We start from the raw sequence: 21,245 nt of genomic DNA, 5'->3' as shown, positions 1-21,245 counted from the left end.
CAACCCAAATGCACTTATTCCACCACATGTCTCTTTTCGCTGTTACCACAGGAACTCAACCATAATCCTTCCCATTACTGTTGCCTTTTTCACAGACGATTTCAGAATGATGTTCACTTCGTCCGATGGCCAAAATGGCAGTTTTGAAGAGAAAGAGGGAAAGCAAACTATTAGGCCTGAGTAGTTCATGAGTCTGTACCAGATCCTCAGTATTTGGTAGAGTAATTACTACCATTAAAAGGGTGACCTATAAATCCGTGCTCATCGATTTCCTCAGTCATTAACATTTAGTTGCAAGGAAGCTGGATGGAGAGAAGGTCATTTGTAGATCATTTTTAGCATTTGAGTATGGGGGTATGAATGTGAGGCATATATTGATTCATGTAGTGTATGCCCCTCCTAGATCAGGAATGCATGCACATGCAAGGGGGCATACTGTATGTCAATATTGGTATCCTTGTCCATGCTCCTGGAGTGAATGGACTTCACAAATGCAAAGACAGAGCGTAAAGCTTTGTTGTTAGGCTATAGCAATGTTCACCTGAGACAGTTAGTGTGGACATGACATATTCTCACAGTGATAGTTGGGAGCCATTTGTCCTTGATGGCCTCATATGACGCATCTTTACGTTTTATTTTGAGGTTGGCAACTTCAGACATCTTTGGTCATTAGATATTACTGCAAATCGATTGTGACAGAGACTAAAAACAGGTCTTTCTCAGTGGACAATTGAGAAAGATTTAGAGTCAGGTCGGGTTGTGAGATGTGTAACACCGGGTGTAGAACCAATAAGAGGCTCCAACTGTTGCAGTGAAAGTATGGCCATAACATGAGCCTGGCCCTGTTCAGGATGTCAAAGCCCCCAGAGTCAGCTGAACCTGCTCTGGGTCGATCAGTAGTCCCCCTGAGAGGACACACTCAAGTGAAAAGCTTTAGCTAATCACGTTGATGAGGGTGGAGAGGGCCTTAGAGCTTAATGGGAGCGCAAAGAGATCAGGGCAATGCCTCAGGGAAGCCGACCCACATAGAAATACACTTAAAGTCCACTGTAACACACAAGAGATAATGGAGAAATACTACAGTGAGACAAACTACAACTCTGCAGCAAAGCCAGACAAACTTTTTACTGTTCTGCCTTTTTGCAGGTGTGATGTTACAGCTTGGTACATCTCTGCAAACCTTATGCTTTCTGCCTTCCTCTTTGTTGTCCTGTGGATATCTTGTCAGTGTTTGCTTGACTGTCAAGGAAACACGCTCAAGTGTTAGTTAGCCTGTTGATCATGTCAAAACCACTCTTCTTTTCTATTTTTATGAGCTTTTAATGATTCATTGATTACTGATCATTAACATGTCCAGTGATTGACTATTGCTAGTTATCAAGTGAATATCAAAAGGGGATTATAATCTTTTATAAGAAGCAAATTTTTCTCTAAACCCCCTTTTTTTTCTTTTTTCTTTTTTTTTGCTAAAATATGCCCGAGGCAGAGAGGAACACAAAGAGGGGGCGATAGAGGGATGTATAAAGAGATAGAGATGTGGAGGAGGAAGTGAAGGTTTTTATCCTGAGGTACAAATGGGCGACTGGATTCACTCCAGGAATAATTTCCCTCTGCTACTAAGATAAGACAGTACAAGCTGGATTGCATTTTAGAGTTACTTGTTTTAAGAGTTTGACATCTCTATTCTTGTTTTAGACTCTCGGTTCCCTCAGGGACATAATTTCACAGTCCACAGATATTGTATTAAAGTGAAAACAAACTACAGGAAGCTAGCTGTTACTTAAAGATAACACGCTGCACAACAGCCACCAGAGGAACGAACATGATGAAAAGGTACCATACAGTATCACGGTCAATAGATTATGGTTCCTTTGTAGTAAACATTCCATAACCGCAGGCACTACAGTAAATATTTGAGGCTTTATTTTGGCAAATCAATGGCACATGAAATAAAGCGCAGTCAGAGTCGGTGTGTAGGCCATGGCGACACATTTTGGGTCATTTCATTGCCAGAGGCACATGCAACAACTTCTAAACATAATTGGAAACAGTAAATCAGCTCTTTTGCTTGAATTTAAAACCAGCACACTCTGAACCATGGTACTCAAAAAAGAATGGGGGGGGGCATCTACAACAGAAGCTTTCGCTAATGGAAGTCAGGAGGTGCAGAAATGCTGTCAGCAAACATACAGAATGAAGTAGCACCTTAAATTAAATTAGCTGCATTGTTTTGTTGAGGAATAAAGGGATGAATATTACTACTGTACACACTGGAGCCCCTTTTTTATATCACACCATCCATCACAGTAAATTAAGCTGAGTAAATGTTTTAGCTGACCCTGTTAATGGCTGTTCATTTTATCTGTTGAGGAATCATGCTCTAGTGTCAGGTCAGTCATTCTAGATCTCATTTCAAGACATCTCTTACAGATGCACTATAACCTTTCGATAGGTGAAGAGCACAACACAGTGTACCTTTAAGGTACAATGATTGAGGTCATTACTTCAATTACCTAGTCATCATCTGATATTAAAAGGAGATTATACACTTTTAAAGCTAATGAGCCCATAAGTCTACCAGAGAGAAACTCACAAGACATAAAAAAAATTCAGAAAATGGTGTGGATGGCATGAAAGTAACTGCAGTAGTTACTCAAGACATGCCAGACCTGCAATCTGTCTCTGGGTGACTGCCAGCCAGGGATACGCATAAACTAACAATACACATATTCATTTGCTCACACACTGAACAAGCTCCCCAACACATACAATATCTGCCTATCTCTGTTACCATGGAAACTGACAGGCCTCCCATTGACAAATCCTCAGTTACAGATGTGTGTGTGTGTGTGTGTGTGTGTAGTGTATGTGTGTGCATCAACACCGCTTGTGAATGCTTGTGGGGGTGTGAATATGTGCATTTGCATTTCAGAGATTGCAGCGTGAGGAGATGAGTAAGGATGCATGTGCACCTATCATTCAGGTACAGTATGTAGGCCAGTGTAAATGCAAACATGCAAAGTTCATTATTTCTATATTCCATCATCAGTATAGCTACTGGAGCATGTGTTAAATTTCAGTTTTTTTCAGAAGATATGTCATGAAAGTGATACTTACTCTGAGGAGTCTATAAAGTATATTCCGAGGGCCCCGATGCTGAGCGCAAAGACTAACACCACCTGAGGAGAGAAAGACAGATGAAAGAGGAATTAGCTTCATGCACAGAGTGGCAAACATCCTCTAACGCTGTGTTAAGTTTGAGTGGACACAATAGGTAACATTAGTTACAGCATCTGTAATTAAACAGAGACCTGCCCCCTCCATGTTGCAGAATGGTGGACGTTTTCAAAAAGCACGTGTTGAATAACAAATGTTCACCCTCATGTCAGCAAACTCAAACTCAGCCTATTGAATACAGGCAGTGTAAAGTCAAGCCAGCACAATCATAGGAAGCAAAGAAAGGACACACATTTATGAGCTCAACTGTAGAGAAGAGCAGCAACAATGTGGTGTTGAGAGGAAGTGCTTAGACAGAACCACGGTCATCAAGTGTTGACGTGAACCCCTCCACTACTATGCCGAGCCAATGTTTGCATTGTGTAAGATAGTGACCCCACTCGACTGCGGTCTGTATAATGTTTCAGTGACTATATACAGTATGACTGGTAAGGTAAAGAGAAGTAAGGCAACTTGCAGTGCATGCAGCACTAGCAGCAATACCTGAGTCCAGAATATAAACAAGATATTTAATCCTGTATACAGATTTTTTTTTAAATTATTTTTATTATTAAGAAAACTGTTAAGTGTTAAGTTAAATCAGACTAGGCTATTGATGCCACAGAAAATTGCAATAGAAATGCGATTCTTGATTAGATGACATAACATTAACATGGACAGAAGACTTCACTGACTACTGCAACAATTCAGCAGAGGCACAGAACGTGAATGTATTACTTCTATAATGTAAAATCTTACAGCATCACATTAAAATTATAATACATAAAGCTCTTGCAGCAGTAACTCAAAAAACTTTATCATTTGTAATGGACAAAAAGACAAAAAATTGTGCTGTTTATGTAGAAATATGACAACGTGTGTGAATATTAGTCATTAAGAGAAAATGTCAGTTTCCTCTTGTTCCAGGCCCTAAGGGGAAAAAAACAGCGCCATGTGCCACAATAATCCCCTCCAGCAAAGTGCACTTGCAAGCATTAGAGTTCACATCACCATCATCACTGCCACTGTCACCTCAATCATCATCTTCGCAACAGCTGACCAACGTAGCGGTGCACAATAGTTCCTCCCCCTGCGCTCCTTTGTCCCATTCAGCCATCTCACAATAGGAGCCCACTGTCCCTGCTGATTGTGCCATTCATTATTGATGGTGGGAGCTTGATTACTTTCATGTGCCGGTCCTTTGGATTGATCCAATGCATTGTGGCTGAGGTATTAAGTAAACACCCCCACCCCCTTGCATTTTTAATGGTTCGACGCTTGAATGGAGGACGATGGCAGTCCTGAGCACAGAGTTGTCCAGGGCCGGAATAACCTTACAAGCCAGAGACATCGATGATGCTCCACACAAAGGAGATCGGCAGAAGCCTCAAGCTCAGACTCGGGGATAACATCGGGCTTTTTGAATGAAAGGCACTGGTCTGATAAGAAAAGAAAGTAGTTGACTGGAGGGCATTATCTCATCCACACACTGCCCTGTTGTCTATATGGGGATTAAAATATGTGTTTTCCCACAAGATGATATAGCATGCTAATAGTGAGTTAGCATTTTCAAGGTGAAAGGAGTGTTGAGTAGGTAAGATGTGAGGTTAACACACTTCTGTAGCCCACTCCTCATCTCTGTTTTTTTTTTGGCTAGCAGCTCAAAGCTACATTAGCCACTATGAGCATAATACACTCAAATTTCCAACCCAACTGTGAGTTTTCAAGTTGCACTGTGGGTAATGCTTTTGACAAGGAAGAATAAAAAGTGGAATAAAGGGGAGAACATTCCTGGCTCCGCCTCACCTTTTTTGACACTCATTTTAAAATGTTTAACATGATACTGATCATTTTCTTAATGTTTTTTTCCAATCTAAGTAACCTTGACCACAGACGAAAGAGAGATCCTCCTCTGTGAAACTCAACACTGCCAGCCCCTCTAACATGGAGAAGCACCATTTTAAGCGTACTACATAAATGCATGTGTGCCTGCATTTATACACATATACATATGCAGTACATATAGATGCATTTACATTGAATTTTCCTTGGCGCTACTTTGTGTTTCTACTGTTTGTGGAAGGAGCAGGGTCACAGGACAGGAGGAAGGGGCAGAGAGGAGTACGCCTGAGCAGTGGTTGGTTGCTGAAAAGCTGAGCAGTGAACAGTGAACACCCAGCGATGGGCTGAGGAAATAAGAAGCGTCATCATCTTAAACTGACCCACTTATTCAGCTGTGAAAGCCCGTCCACCCCTCCACCCCCACACTTTCTCCCTCTCTCACACACTCTCTCCCCTCACAATGTCTACGAGGGTTAGCTGTCAACCTCGAACCCACACTCTACCGAAGACAACCAACCGAGAAACTGCCACTGCGAATCAGGACCAATGCAATAATAGGCAGGGGAAACCTACAAGAATGATAATGGGAGAGGGGCTTTCCCTCTGCCTGCAAACCAAAGTGAGAAATTAAAAAAAGAAACTCAGCAGCAGTTGAAGGATTTGCTAAGTATAGCTGTTGCTGCATCTCTAATAGCTGTAAATGACTTTATGAGGCTGTTTATATGCACATTTGATTATTCGCATGTAATGAGATGGCATGGGTGAGTCACGTTTGTTTGCAGCAAACTGGAATATGCCGGCATCATGTCTGCAGAGCAGCAATCGGACGTGATGTCTATGTTTTCTCCTTAATACCCGTGTAGGATTTCATTGGTGTATCCCTTCCTATATTTAAAGTGTAAAGCTGAGTCTGTCAGATGTTTTCCAAGGTGCACTTTAGCAGGCATAGTGGAAGACTGGGAGAGTAAAAGAAGCCAGTGACAAATCATGCGCATGTTTGTGTGTGTGTGTGTGTGTGTGTGTGTGTGTGCGCATAGTGTGCGGGTTTCAGGTTCCAGAACTGCAAGCAGACTAAAGGTGGCAGCTCTCACATGACGCCATCAGAATTGTAAACACATAATAAAACTTAACTTACATGTATAAACACACATGTGCGTCTGACGGTCTCAGTTTATTTGGCAGTCTAAAGACTTTCGAGAGCTCATCGAGGCTCGCCTGTGGAAGTGCCCTAAAACTGAGCCAGAATTTCACACACGACTTCCTCCTCCAACAGGGATCCTGTCTAATGACTTCCTCTGTCCCTTAAGTGCACCCTGCATCAAGGAGAGAGTAGAATCTCCCAGACAGGTGATGTGGGCTGACAACGTACAGTATAATCGCTTCACATTAAGGCCAACTACCCAGGTCAAGAGAGCGGTGACTCAGAGGCATTCGTCTCCTCCACATCTCAGTCCAAAGTAATCAAGATGGAGGACAGACTTTTATCTTCAAGAGACATTAAAGGCACACCTCTCTGAATTTGCACCTCAGAAGTGGATAGCAATGACTAAAATCATCATGGTATTGGTAACTTAATATATCAATGCTGATGATTATCATAATTAAGTAAATTCAATGGAAATCCATTGGAGAGAACCATTTATGGATAAGAATCAGATGGGAAATTCCAGTGAATTATATACCTGAAACATCAAGGTACTTTGATGCAAAAAAGAGACATTTATGAGATAATGAAAGGATACCTACCCATATATTGCAAAATCTCTATATAATAAAGTAATCCTAGTGGAATCATTCTGGGTCTCTCCAGATGTAGTAACACAGAACTCTCACCACCTTCCCCTTAATTAGTAAATGCAATCAAAAAAAACCTTGGGTTGGTAAGTTGTTTCGTTGGTGAGGTCAAAGGACTCTTCAGAATTGGTGTCAAAACCTTGTCTCTGGTGGATAATCTAGTATGATTGTATGTGACTAGTCTTGTTCCAATTACAAACATATTTTACAGTGCACGTTTGGTTTATGGTCAATTTGTGTTTGATTGACTATTTTTTTAAAAGTAAAGGACTTCTGCTTCCTGTGTTAACAGGATCCTCTGTCATAAAGAGTGTAGTACCTTTTGTACATTTTATTATTCATACAAACAAGCCTTACAGGTTTAAAATTAATTAGGGACCCCCACTGTTTACATATCATCTCCAATAAAGCCATGGACCAAAGTATATGGAAAAAAGTAGGACGTTTTAATCCGAGCTATTTTAGTTAATTTATATAATAAAAAGCCTAGTTGTGCAAAATATTAATAAAATCCAAAACCCGGGGCTAATGGGGCTGTCCAATTGTGAGCTGATTTGCATGCTATTGTTACAGAGCTTCCAGAGGTTGACATCAAAGGCAGGAAAACAAACATCCTTGTGGGCAGATTAGTTAAGTGAGAGATGAGAGAAAATCTAAACGAGAATATATCAGTTTTTGTTTTAGTCAAACAGTGAAATAAATACTTTCTACGAATCCTTGGGTTCCCCAAGATTACATGAGTGGGAATCCTCAGTGGGAAGTCAAGAATGCCCATCAGTACCATGTGGCATCAGGATAAGCTTGTTCATTAATCCGGCCTGGCCCGCTGCGTTAGCCAGAAAGAGGAGCTCCAAAATGTCCGATTGATGCCTCAGCCACAAAGGATTTCAGAGGTCCGCAGCCAAGGAAAGCTCCGGCCAAACCAGTGTACTGTTTCTGCTTCCCTAAATCTGAATTCTGAGTCCCTAAACATATACAGTACATCCGTCTTTTATAGCAGGCTTCAAACAAAACGAGAAAACTTGCAGTCGGTAAATATTCATTCATATTCGATACAGATTTTCTCAGAATAATTCACATGTCAGTGAAACAGAAGACAAACACAACTTTCCAGCGTTCCCTTCACTCATCAAATTGTCACACTGTTTGCACAGACATTTGCACCCACTCCAAGTGTTTGCTTTCATAACAAAGACTCCAGGGTTATCAGACACAGGTCGCGTGTCAATGCAGATTTAGACACAAAGGGAAACAGAGTCACATGTCACTGCACAAGGTGAGAGTGTGAGTTTCTCACAGGGGGAATGTCAACAGATGACACCTCTGTTAAACTTTGATGGCATACATCCATACATCAGCACGCATCGTGATCTCCCCTTTCTCTCGCCCTCAAATGGCAGGGGGCTCTACCCTACGCAGGTGTGGGAATGATCTGACATCCTGTCAGAAAAAAAACAATCTGTATTCCGGTCACACACACTTCATAACTCAACCCGGACTACTGATTCCCACTGTGTGACTGAACAGATGTACCACAAGCATAGCAATTCATGCCAGGGCATTCTTTCAAGAAGACAAGGACCACCACACTTGGACAGCTTTGTGAAGTCAATGGTGGAGCCATACATCCATACACATTTTTATGTTCAGGATATGAACAGAGGAGAAACCAGATTCAAGTAAAAGATGAAAATGTTTTTAAGTCAGAAAAACAAATATTTTTTTGTGACATTTTAGAGGCAACGTGACTAAAGACAATCCAGTCGCAGGCTATCAGAGTACTGGAAAGTCCACTTCAGACTGTCTGAGCCTCTGTCTGGTGATAGCTAGCCTCTCAGCAGACTTTCCAATGACATGGACACTAATTGTAACCTTTGCTACAATTGCACCCTCCTAATTAAATGTGTCATAGAAACAGTCACTATTTATTTATTTATTTATTTATTGTTAAATAAAACAGACAAGCAGAATACAATAAGTCTGACTGTCGACAGAACAGGGCCAATTATACCCAGACTTCAAATATACAATTCATAAATTATGAGAGGAGCAAAGGATGAAAACAGGCAGGATACAAGCCGAAGCCTGAGTAAGTTGTGCACTGGTGTGTGTCAGAGTTGTTTTTATCATCCAAATCCACTGTAGACTCACAGTCAGTTTTTGTAAAGTCTAATGGGGGAAGAACGTAAGAAAAAAAAAAGAAAAAAAAGGAGGGAGAAATTGTCGATGAAGTACGACAACAACTTGCCTCCTGTAATGAAATGTCTAAAAACACCACTGTAGTGGTATAATAGTAATGCTGGGCACTTAGACACAAGTCCAGATGGCCTGATACATCTCATCTCTCATACATTCATCTGCCTACTATATTTCTTTTCACTATCTGCTAAACATGCTCGCCTATTCTTTAAGAAAAAACGGTAAAAGAAGGTAATTGAGTTTTGCTATCTGATTTGTCTGGTCACAGCGGAGGAGGGAAAATACTATAGCTTCTAAATGATGCACACTGCAACACAAGCCCTGTCTCTCTTCTCTCTCCTCATATCTTCGCCTACCCGACCCTCCCACAGCCGGCTCCTTTTGTGTTACCATCCAAGGTCACGCGGTGTCTCTAGGGTACAGAGCGGCTGAATAGAGGATTGGTAGAAGGAGGCTAACCTGTCCTTCAAGAATCATCTTAACATTCATCCAAAGGTGCACACACATGGCAGGATGGTGTATTTCAAAATGGGTCTGGAAAAGTGCAAATGCATTGAGTCGATGTATCAACAGCTCTTAAAAGTGAAAAAGGCAAATTTTGTTTGTCTATAGCGAAGATGGTGTGAAAGCTTTTCATTTCTTTGAATCAGACATTGGAAAACTTGAAAGGCGATACTACTGGGACTATGTCTGATTTTCATGCGTGAAAATACAAATGTGGCGTGAAATGTAACACTTTCAGAGCGCTGACTCGGTTTAAAATGAACTTGGGCATTGCCAGCAGGACAGGTGCAAACCAGCGACAAGCCTCAACAAGCAGCCCCTAGATTTCTCCATAGCAGAGAGTGGACAGCCATGGTTAATGCGTTGGGATTTGCACGTTTTATGATTCCTGAACACACAGATCTACTCTACATTAAACAACAATAGAGCTGTGATGATGTTTTGTGCCAGTTTTTTTTTTTTTTTTAAGCCAAAATCCTCTGGTGCTCAGCTTCTTGAATATTTTTTAGTCTCTTTAACAATTGAATTTAAAACAAAACCTACAATCTCATCCAGCCTTAGATTCAGTGTATTATTTCATCTTATATAACTCCAAGAATGGTGCCCACCATGTTTTTTTACCACTGAAAAGAAATGCAATCTCATACATCAAAATACGACCACTGATGCGGCACCCCTGGAATTGGCTCCATTTAACCCTAGTGGCCTTTATGATACAGATGCCCATATATTGTCATACGTATAGGCAACAGAAACGGTGATTGACGGGGGAGAGGACGGGGAGGGGGTCAGTATGAAGGAAAGCCTCTCAGGTCTGACAGGATGACAGCTCCTAAAATGAGCATCTGTCAGTGGGAGATGAAGTGGAGGCCTGTGGGGATCTGTAATAGACAGACAGGACAACCTGTCTGAAAAATCTCCTCTAAAAGTTTCTCTATGGCATCATTAATTCATGAAAAGAAGATTTTTTTTTTGCTACTTCATGTGTCAGTGCCAAATTAAACCATCCTATCACAGGTGGAGTTATGTGAGATGTAAGGTACGCTCCAGATACTAGAAGGACAGGTCACTCTTCCTTCCTCTACAGCATCCTGTGTCTAATGGCAGCCTTCCCTAGACACCTACAGTGTGACCATGACCTTGAATGTTGGCAGAGGATACTAAAAGGACAAAAGAGAAGGAGAGAAAAAGAGAGGAGATAAAAAAGATGGAGGTGATGATGACAAGAGATGGAGGGATGAGAGAATATTAGAGAGAGAGCCCTCCCCCTGGGACATGAGGAGCGTTAAGAGGTGGCAGAAAATGGCTTGTGGCAGAGACAGAATGGGAGCGAGAGAGAGAGAGGGAGAGAGAGTGGCTGAAGAGAAAGAAGGGTGGAGGGATGGAGAATATTAGAGCATGTCCTCTAAGGCACAGCAAGAGCTTAAATGCCACAGCGTGTACGCGTCTGTGCACGTGTCTGCACCTCTTGGTGTGTGAGTGCATGTATATCACGTCTGTATGTCTTCAACCTCTCCATGTGATCAACCTTTGTGTGTGTGTATTTGTCCATGCGACAGAAGGGAGGACCCCTACTGGGATTATGCTAGCGCAGAGAAGATGAGAGGATGCATGTGACCAGCCTGCAAAGAACCACTGACAGCATTTGAGGGGAAAATTCTTCAATCCATTCTCCACCCGACATCCACCACATGAGCTTATAAATGGTCCCTTTTGAAAACCGCAGTATATCTGCAGAATGTAGAAAGCTGCTGCCACTGCACAGAGTTACCATAATGTCCATTATGCATATGTCCTGTAGCTAGAGGGCAACATTATTATTAGTGAAATGCGACTGTTCAGCTGTTACAGTGATGCTAACTCAGTGGTAAGTTAGCCGCGTATTAAAGATTTAATGTGGGAGTTCAGGCGAGGCGCTTTGTGCGATAACACCGCAGACTGATGAACTCTGGGTAAACTGTGGGTTTTCACCGCTGGATAACACAGGTCCACAAACTTAGCCCCAAGCCTGAGGGCATCTAGAATCACCAAGTGTCAGTATGTTTGCCACAGCCCACAAGTGAGCCTCAGCGTCCTGCAAGGAGGAGGAACATGATGAGGAGAGCACACAGGACCAATTTTAAGGTTCTATTGCCAAAGGAAAACATAATACAAGTCAAGCCTTAATACTTTTCTACTTAATTTTGCAGCCAGTTAGCGAGACCACTAGTTATCCGATGTATATTTTGACTGAAGTGCTTTATAAGGCATGCACATACCATAAATACATGAAATGTGCTTAACTAGCAGCCATGCAATAAAAATATTATGAGGATAATTAGGAAGGGAAGTGACTATAGGAAGAGTTTAAGAGTCAATTTTGTTCAGCTGAATTCATTACACACTATTTCAGCCCTCCTATGAAAGTAATTAGAAAAATAAATAAATCTCAGTGGAGAAATTCATTAGTTGGACAAGTCTCTCCATTAATCCAACTTTCCAGAACATTTATCAGGTTCCAGGCTCACCTACATAAAGCCAAGGTGCTTCCAGCTCCTTAATGCACTGTTGCAGTTACTGTCAGGGCCTTTAACAATGAGCCAGATTGATCTGCCTTACTCAGAAATGGTCAAACAGAAAGAGCAATAGCTTGATCATTCTCCAGCTGAGCAAACTGTTACTTCCAAGGTGAATTATACAGGCCTTTCCTTTTCATTTAACAGTTTCAAGAACCCACCAATAGGTTCCCTCTGCTCTAATTTGCCAGTAGTGTTGCTATTTTCAGAGGAAAGTAGCTACTTGCCACATCAGGTCATACATGAATTTGCATATTATTTTTTGCAGCACTTCCCATTCTAGTGGAAGGAGGAGGCTACAGTTTTGGAAGTGTTCTGATTATGAACCTCTCTGGGAAAAGCAGTCACACTAATATATTGTCAAGTATTTCTGAGTCAACACAATAACAGCGGCACCTGTGGTTGCAAGATTTGTCACTGATAACTCTGCATACATTATGTCAACAGGGGGGCTGAAAACTGAGTCAATCTAGCACAATATTGCCAAGTTGAAAACAATAGTTGCCAGGATCATGTCTGAGGTGATGCCTAATCTGACTCATTACAACACAATCAGACTCATGAGTGGGCTTTAAGTAGAACTGACAGGCACCAGTAACAGACTTATGACGAGGTGAGGGAGGAACTGTCTTTTGGACTGAGATAAAGAAGAACTTTCATTGTTGAGATTTCCATCGATTACTAAATGCTGAGGCAAAAAAATCACGTAAACATGAAGTTAAAATATAGTTTGTGGTATTGGTGTGGTGTATAAGATAACTGCTATGATTGAGGCCCCTCCTTCTGGTAATTTATGCACCCCCGCTGTCCTCAGAAAGCATCCTGTCAAAACACCCTGTATTCTCCTCCTCTCTGTATCCCATTAAGCTTCAATAAAAAAGAAAATACTTCATCCCCCACAAGACCTCTCCTCAGATTTCTGCCTTGCAGGGAACCCTTTCACACTGACAACATGGCACTGAGTGGGGCTGTTCCTCTCAGGTGTTTGTTCACAAACTAACCAATGAATGAAACACAAATCTGCAGGGATTTTTCCTGCTTTTGTGAAGTGGAGCCGAGGAGCACTGTGACTTGTCACCTCCACCCATGCTACTATTGATTCAGGCCTTTGCAGCTGTTTTATTCAAACTCAGAAAGTGTGGCTGCATAAATGTAGTTTAATAGAAGAAGCAGTGTTTGACAGACAGTACCAGAAGCAGGAGTTTTAAAGAAACAAGTAGGTGGTTTGAAAGAATAAAAGGTCAGCAGTGTAATTCCCACTTTCACATTCTAAATGCATCTTCTAAGTTAGTCATAATCATAGAGTAAATATAATGATTAATATTTCTGCTCAATCTTTCAATTTACTGGGATTTGTAAACACATTTGTCAAATTTATTTTCTTCCTTGATTCTTAATCTCACTATTGTTAAGAATGTAATTGCACCACATAGCGACCCATAGCCCGCTTGACATTTCCATAACTGGTACAATTTCCCATCAGGACAATGAGAAATGAGACCACTCTATCTACGGTAGGAAAATGAGGAGAAAGGAAAGTTCGCGACACGAATACTAAAAGGTTGGCTTTAAGTGGTTTATTCTCCATGTGGTCTGCAGGTCATAATGTATTCAGGTCACACAACTGTTGTTCAGGCACCGGTTACTGCCACACAATCCCATTATGTACTTTAATCTTAGCATAAATCATCCCTGCCATAGTTAATAATATCAAAACTTTATCACACCAACGCCATTTCTATTACAATGCATGCAGAGCGATTATTTTGTCTGATGCATATTGCACATTTCTGCAGAACCTTTCATCCTTTGCCAAAAAAATGTCATACTGCATTTGGCTGCCAGAGGAACAGCCAGACCCTGCAGAATATGGAATTAAAAGCTTCAGTTTTCCCCCCTCCCAATACGGCAATGGATCAACTACCATCTGAATGATAAAATGATATAGCTGCACCACATCCTGTTTTCTTTTTCCTCCCTTAAACCCCCCCCCCACAGACGCATAGGTTCCATCTCAGAGGAGACGCAGCGGTGACATGATCTTTATCTAATTAAATCAAGGTTTCGTTTAATTTCCTGAAAGTTAATGAGAAGTTTATCATCCGCGTCAAAGCCCACTTTCGCTCGCTAACAATGTAGCGGGTCCTGATAAAGTGGAATGCATGCTCGCAGCAAGGTGAAAGATGAGACTAGGATCCGCAGAGAAGCAAAGGCGGTATTAGTATTCTGCGCTTGTTGGCAGGCCATGTGTAAAGCGGAGAGCAGCAGCATCTCGGCGTATCCCTCCCCTGTTTGCTCTCCGCCACATCAGATCAAGCCCTACACACAGCTGTCCAACTCAGTCAATAAGGTGGGTGGATGCCTGGAACCTGCCATGGATGACCTTAAAACATCTTTGATACCTTCGCCCATCAGCAGGAGGGATGGAGGTGTCACAGTAAACACTTTGGCAGCTGATCTCACCAAACAGGCCCATAGACGACTGCAAAGAGTTGAACTTCCTCACGTAAAGCTAAAAACAAAACCAACATATTTTATATTCAATTTCAGTACTACTTGCCAGGCCCTCAGTATGCTTTTGTCGTTTTGAGATATGGCAGGGGAGAGGAACAGAGGGATAATTTGCTAATGGTTTCTGTTCCTTTGCCTTTTGGGGTATATATTATTAATTCCACTTTAGTCATACAGTTATTCATTGAGTAGATAATTAATAGTTGGCCTTGCAAAAAGATAGCTAATCCAACTCCAACAGAAACAGAGTAAAGGCTTTTACTCTCTCAGTTACAGTCTAATTTAAATATAGTTTTACATGTTGAATAGCTGTCCTGAAGAGCGTTGCATTTCTTCCATAATCACAAATAAACAATCAAAGAAATTTGCAAGTGCATCATTAGTCAGTTCATTATTTCATGTAAACATGTCTGCAGACGAGGTCAAGTCAATAAACCTTTTGTGCGGTTTCTCACGGAGCCCTGACCCTCATTAAGAAGACATTGAGCCAAACTCCACTTCAGTGTCCAGTTCCACCTCTCACCTTTCCTCTGATGATAGTCTGTTGGTTTGATTGATTATTGACAAGGACTGACATCCATATCAGTGTTCGATATCCAACGCACTTTGTTGTGTTGGATATCGAATCACTGAAAAGTGCAGCAGCTGCCTGCAGCCTGGAAGGCAGCCGCTTCCCCTGAGATTGAGGATTTTATAGGTTTAATATCAGACACAAGCCTTTTAAAATCCACCTCTCCATTCTGAGTCCCAAGACTCCCGCCTCCCCTTACAAAGCCCAGACTTTAGCATGATTGAAACTGCCACATAAAGCTCCTGTGTACACTCATATCTCAAGCACCTGCATATATACATTCCTGAGTCTCACAAGAAAATCCAAGTGGGTTTGGAGTAGTGCTGTTGCAAGTGTCCGTCAATTCAAATAGGAACTATGACTGCGCCCGGTCTTTACTTTTTTTCTACAACCTAGGAGAGAATATACCTTAGATTTTTTATGATCTGACAATGCTTTGGCTAAGGTTTGGTAAGGTTTAGGCACAAAAACAACTTGGTTAGGTTTAAGAAAAGAGGTTTGTGGTTTGGGTTAAAATTGCTACTTTGTTGGGGTCAGGAGAACTTGGTCATCAGGATAAGTTTTTGTTGCAGGTAGGGGACAATGATGGTCAAGGGGAAAGAATCAGCAGTCTCTTGTGCCCATCCACTCCAACCTTGTCCCTTTATGGACTTTGTGCCTCTTTAATAACGTCACACTGTTTCCTCCTTTGCTCCCAGGTGACAAGAGTCATAACTCCTACTGCTACTAGCACATTCCGTCTCTTGAACGCTCTGTATTTGCTGAAACAAGTGATGCTCTCGTTTTCCTTGGGGAAAAAAAATTGTCATGCAGATAGTTTTACTTGGAGCTTGAGATGATCAGTCTCTGAGATATCTGCTGCCACCGTAATACAAACCAAAACCAAACTACTGTAATTTACAATGTGGTTGAACTGGCTCGTTCAAGCTCATTGAACAAGTAGATATGAAAAATGGAAGCATCCAGGGATGGTGGAGGAGAGAATGAAACAAAAACAGTAACAGACAGCGGACACAAAACTCAATCCTGTGAATACGAGATGTGATGTTGCCACGGTGATATGCCACTTGTGGGAATAACTGTGAATACAATGTGCCAGATAGACATATACAGCTGCACCAAAGTAATAAAAGGGATCACAAAACCAAGACATCACTCAGTCTTCAGAGGCTCGGTCGGTCTGGCCTTTAGCCCCTCTGTCAGAGGGAGTTTTATGTTTTCATTACTTCATCCAAGCAGCCCCATGATGGAGCTCTCCCCAACTGGGTTACAGTCAATCTATCAGTGATGTTATTTCAAAAGACACTAAAGTAAATGGAGGAACCAGATCATGTCATTTTGAATATTGTCTGAAATATCTTGCAATGTATAAATGCATTTCTTTGAAAGAGGGAGGGGTGTCTGCACTCATGCATGTGAGCTTAATGTGTGACTGACACTATTATTGCTCATTAACTGCTGTATTTTATGTGATAAACATGTTACATAACAGTATCTCTCAGCTTGGTTGCAGCTGTTTCACCAGTCAAGGTATTTTTCATTCATTAGTATTGATTTAACCTGAAGGATTATTTGTCCCTTTACCTTCACTTTGACTGTGCCTGACCCCCAACATTAAGTCTAGCCATGTGCATATCACATAATAAGCACAATGACAACACAATCACTCATATAGCCTACACACGGTACACATTACTCATGCAAGTACATGCTTCTGTGCATACAGTTAAATGCAGCTGTGTCCTTGAACGCAGTATGTACTGATAAGAAATGAGGAGAGGAGAGGAGAGGAGAGGAGAGGAGAGGAGAGGAGAGGAGAGAGCAAAGTCCTACTGCTTCTGGTCCTTCTTTGATGCATTGGGGCTTTGAAGTCAATACTGATGCAATTTAGGGCCAGAGGCAGAGACCGATCTACAAACCATTTAATTAGCACCTTGCCATGGCTCCTAATGTGAGAGAACCTCAGTAACAAAGCCAAAAAATGTCTCCACCTCTCTGATTCACTCACAAGAAAGACCAGACTTTATTAGAATATTTGCCTGGCAAAGCTTAAAAGAAATGTCTAAAAACATTTGGCAGCCAGAAAAGAAATCACAAGATGATCAAGGTATTTTGAAATTGAAAAAAAAGAGCTGCAAATATGTATTACAGCCTCTAAAAACTCTATGCTGAAATCTATATTCAGATCAATACTAATAAGAATTTTCCTCTTGCTTTTATTTCTTTTCATTCCCTTTCCTTCCATATCTCACTTTCACCTACGCTCTCATGCAATAATATTTCTCCTTCCCTTCTTTCCTGTGCCTGTTACATCACCTGCGATCGTCCCCTAATGATCTCATGGAAACTGTGAGCAGCGAGCGGCGAGCTGGTGGTGTTGATGTGTTTTAGGGACACTGTGTGGCTGTCCCATCCCAGGAAACAGAAGCCCAGTGGGGGTAAACGGATCTGAAACCTGGCTTAGCAGATGGTCCCCACTGTGCTGAGTGCGTTGATAAGCAATTAGAAGTACAAACATGACACGAGTGACAACAGCATATTCGGAACGAACCTGAGACCATATCTACGACCGGGTCGGACACTATCACAGGAGTCATGGGACGGTCAAAAAAAAGATTGAAATATGAAACGTATAATACAGGAATGCCTACACATGGAAAGCTGGCACTCAATCATTCAACCTTGTGAGGCTCTGCACAGCACAGGAGGGAGGTGTTTCCCATCAATATAAAACATTATGTGACAGTTGCCTTTTTGTTGCCTCTTAGGTCAGTTTTAGGAGGAGTAGAACCATATCATCTATCTTCCACCACTGATGCTGCTGCAATAATAACCTGTCCACCCTATAAAGCAGAGGTAGGGATGTAGTCAGCCCCATCACCACTGATCCTTTCACTCCCACACTATCTCTCTCTGTGTGACTCAGACCTGCTGATGTATAGATGGTGAGACAGACTGAGAAGAGGAGGAGGCAGTTCCTGCTTCACAGAGCAATTGACATGCAGCATATAAAGCCTACACCAAGAAAATGTTGAATGTTAATAATGTGATACTTTATCAGAGCCCACGGGGAAATTCTCTTAATGCTTAGCCCACTCCACGGAGTTTGGAGCACAAAGCGCATTAGAGAGCAACACCCCTGAAGGTGGAGGGGATTCAGTTTTCTTCCTCCAGGTACCCCCCAGGTCAATTTACCACCATTCAGTAGCAGATACTGAGTTATCTTTTGCTCGTACTGTGGACCCTACGACTGAATTCACAAGAAAAAGGTCTTTGGGGATATAAGAGAAATGCTCCTTTGGCCTTCAAGCTTCTCAGTGGGTCTGCTGGTACGAAGCTGGCTGCCAGCTGAGCCAGCGAGAGCACTGAGACACAAAGTAAACAAAGCTTGCACTTGTAGCTAAGGACCACTCAATTTAGCATCTATAGGGATCTATTTTAACATTTGCAGGTACATAGCTAAAGTGTTCAATGTGCAGCAGGAGACTAGTTAATAAGCTGTCTCCATAATAATGCACTTCTGCATTAGTGGGAAAATAAAAGAAAGCACTTGTTCAATCAGCTGTATTACAACCAAAGGGATTTAGATTCTTTCTAATCTCGGTAACGTCCCCTGTCCCCTAATTTTGTTTTTGGAAAAGCTTTAAGAAATGAGCCTGGCAGTGACAGCGGTGTGTTAGATGCGGTTGGATCAATGTGATGCTGAAAGTTCTGATCCATTAGGTGTGCATCATCCCAGAGGCACTGAGTCACTCAGCACTCCACCCCGAGACGATACCAGGCAGCCATGACAAAGATGAGACAGGGACAGAGCTGTCTCGGAGGTGACAGGGGGCTCCAAATGACAAACATGAGAATGTCTGCATCCTCTCTGACTGCCTACTTAGGTCTCTATCTGTCTGCACGCAATTTTCTGCCTGTCCATTTGCCTATTTGCCTGTCGACTGCTTGCTCTGTGACTGTGTGCATCTATCTGTCTGTCAGTCTGTGTGTCTGTCTCTAGCCTGCAGCCTAATGTGTTTGTGACTCTAAATGTAATCTCATTTCTAACTACCCTGTCACTCCTCAGCCCGAGGTTTCAGCAGAGCATAAATAATCACATTGTAAAAAGTAAACAGAATATCATTACTGCAGTCACTTGCTTGCTCAAGGAGGGCCATATTTTAATTATCTAATAGCATGGACTACTTGTGTAAGAGCTACGGCAGGTTTGTTGTAATCAGCTAAGTGATTTTGGATTTCCTTCCGACACACTCCAAGGGCAATGCCACCAGAGCTGTTCACACAAACAAACTCTCTGAAACAAATTATAAAATACAATACTTTAACTTTTTACTTACAACATACATTTTAGTTACAGGGGTGTGATTTGATTCGTGAAATTTTTTTTTAAATGAATGTGCCGAGTCTTTTGTCTAGGCCCAGACTAAGGGAAACCAGTGATCGTTGACTGTCGCCACAGCGTCTCAGACAAATCGCCTTGTAAGTTACAGGTGACTTTGATCTAATAAGGAGAAGGCCGGGTACCCAGCTAAGTGAAACATCACTCCTGTGTCTGCTCTCTTGACCTTTTCCTCCTCAGAACAGTTTGAGGGAGGGTGGGACAGACAAAGGGCACGGGGGCTGCAGCGAGAGAAAGCCAGTCCAGGTCATCGGCTCTTTAGCAACAGAGGCCCAGGTGGCAAATGGATGGGTTAATAGATGGGGGGAGAGAAAGAACAAGCTATGATGAGTCATCCAGCAGAACGGATCAGAGTTATGACGGGCCTAAAGGGCGACTGCAGGGAAAATCATTCATGAGGACAAATTGAGACCAACCCTTTCAGAGATGTAAAACTCTCCCCAGTGTGCAGCAAATTTAAAAGAAGTGGAATGCAAATCAGTTAAATGTAACAGAGGAGAGGTTCAACAACTTCACTACATGATGTATGATGAATAGTGCAAACTGCTTTTTTTTTCTTTTTTTTTTTAGCCCTGGTGAATATTTCAAAGAGCTCTAGCTGTAACTCTAGTTGTTTCACACATCCTGCACTCTTCATCTACTCTTACTTGACAGAATTCAAAACGGAATGTTTTCCAGTTAATATAATACAGTACACCGTGCCTGTATTTATATATGCATGCTCAGATGTGCAGCACTATGTCTGTTTGCTAAGTGAGAAGGCAGCGTGCAAATTTCTACCCGCCGAAACGATACATCACGATGGCAGGGCTCCCTGTTGCTTTTCTTTCCTCCTATGACACCCTGCTTTCCTTCTCATCCCTTCCCCCTCCTCCTCCTCCTCCTCTTGCTACACTCCTCCACCGCTCAATGCATGACTTATGTTTCTTATGTGGCAGCAGCCCAGAAAATCCAAGCCAGCAGGGCTGACTTCACACAGCTGACCGGTGGACATGGTATGGAGAACACATTCTAAAATCATAACTAAGTCCAGTGACATTTAGCACTAAATCAAAGCCGGAACCAATAAAGAAAAACATATAAACAAACATTTATCATTGTATTAAATGGTTCACAAGAGAACACACAGATGTATTCATACATCATATACTTAACATAATTATTTAACTATAATATCTACAAAAAAAACCCTACAGAAATAACATAACATTTTCATTAATGCACTGTCTCTTCATTATTGTCTTCCCTACATGTAGAGAAGACTTTGGCCGGCACCGTACACATCTCTCTCCTTTAGCTCCCTCCACCTCACCCTCCCTGCTGCAGTGCTTGTTCCCCGTGGTCCCTCCGGCATAAACAGCCATTCATCACCGTTCAGAGGATTTAAGTCAATGCCAATTGGATTGCTATCGACTGAACTGATAAATTATGGCAAATGACAAATGAACAAGCTTTGCAGTTAGCTAAACTCAACAACTGGGAGAAACGGGAGGGAGGCAAGGAGACAGCCCGGAGGTTTCAGAGGGCACCGAGTTTGAGTGAAGAGAATAGTTGCAAACTGGCTCAGAAATTGAGTTTCATTATGGAGGAACACACTGCTGGAGCAAAGTGTCATGTCCCCGAATGCTGAACAGAGAGATGAAAAATTGAT

At 42.0% G+C, this 21,245-nt stretch overlaps 1 protein-coding gene across 13 annotated transcripts in view; it reads right to left on the bottom strand.

Annotated features, from left to right (window-relative positions):
• The window catches only part of LOC111235220 (calcium-activated potassium channel subunit alpha-1), a 156,698-nt gene that overhangs the window by 92,929 nt on the left and 42,524 nt on the right, over nt 1-21,245 (bottom strand). For all 13 annotated transcript variants that reach the window (XM_022763606.1, XM_022763603.1, XM_022763601.1 and 10 more), the window contains exon 3: nt 3,118-3,179. In XM_022763606.1, coding sequence (XP_022619327.1) covers nt 3,118-3,179 — 62 coding nt within the window. The remainder of the gene's footprint in view (nt 1-3,117; nt 3,180-21,245) is intronic.

The sequence above is a fragment of the Seriola dumerili genome, unplaced genomic scaffold (assembly GCF_002260705.1).
Source record: "Seriola dumerili isolate Sdu_G_001 unplaced genomic scaffold, Sdu_1.0 BDQW01000478.1, whole genome shotgun sequence".
Taxonomy (NCBI): Eukaryota; Metazoa; Chordata; class Actinopteri; order Carangiformes; family Carangidae; genus Seriola; species Seriola dumerili.
The sequence above is the reverse complement of the archived record's forward strand: the minus strand, read 5'-3'. Positions and strand labels throughout refer to the sequence as shown.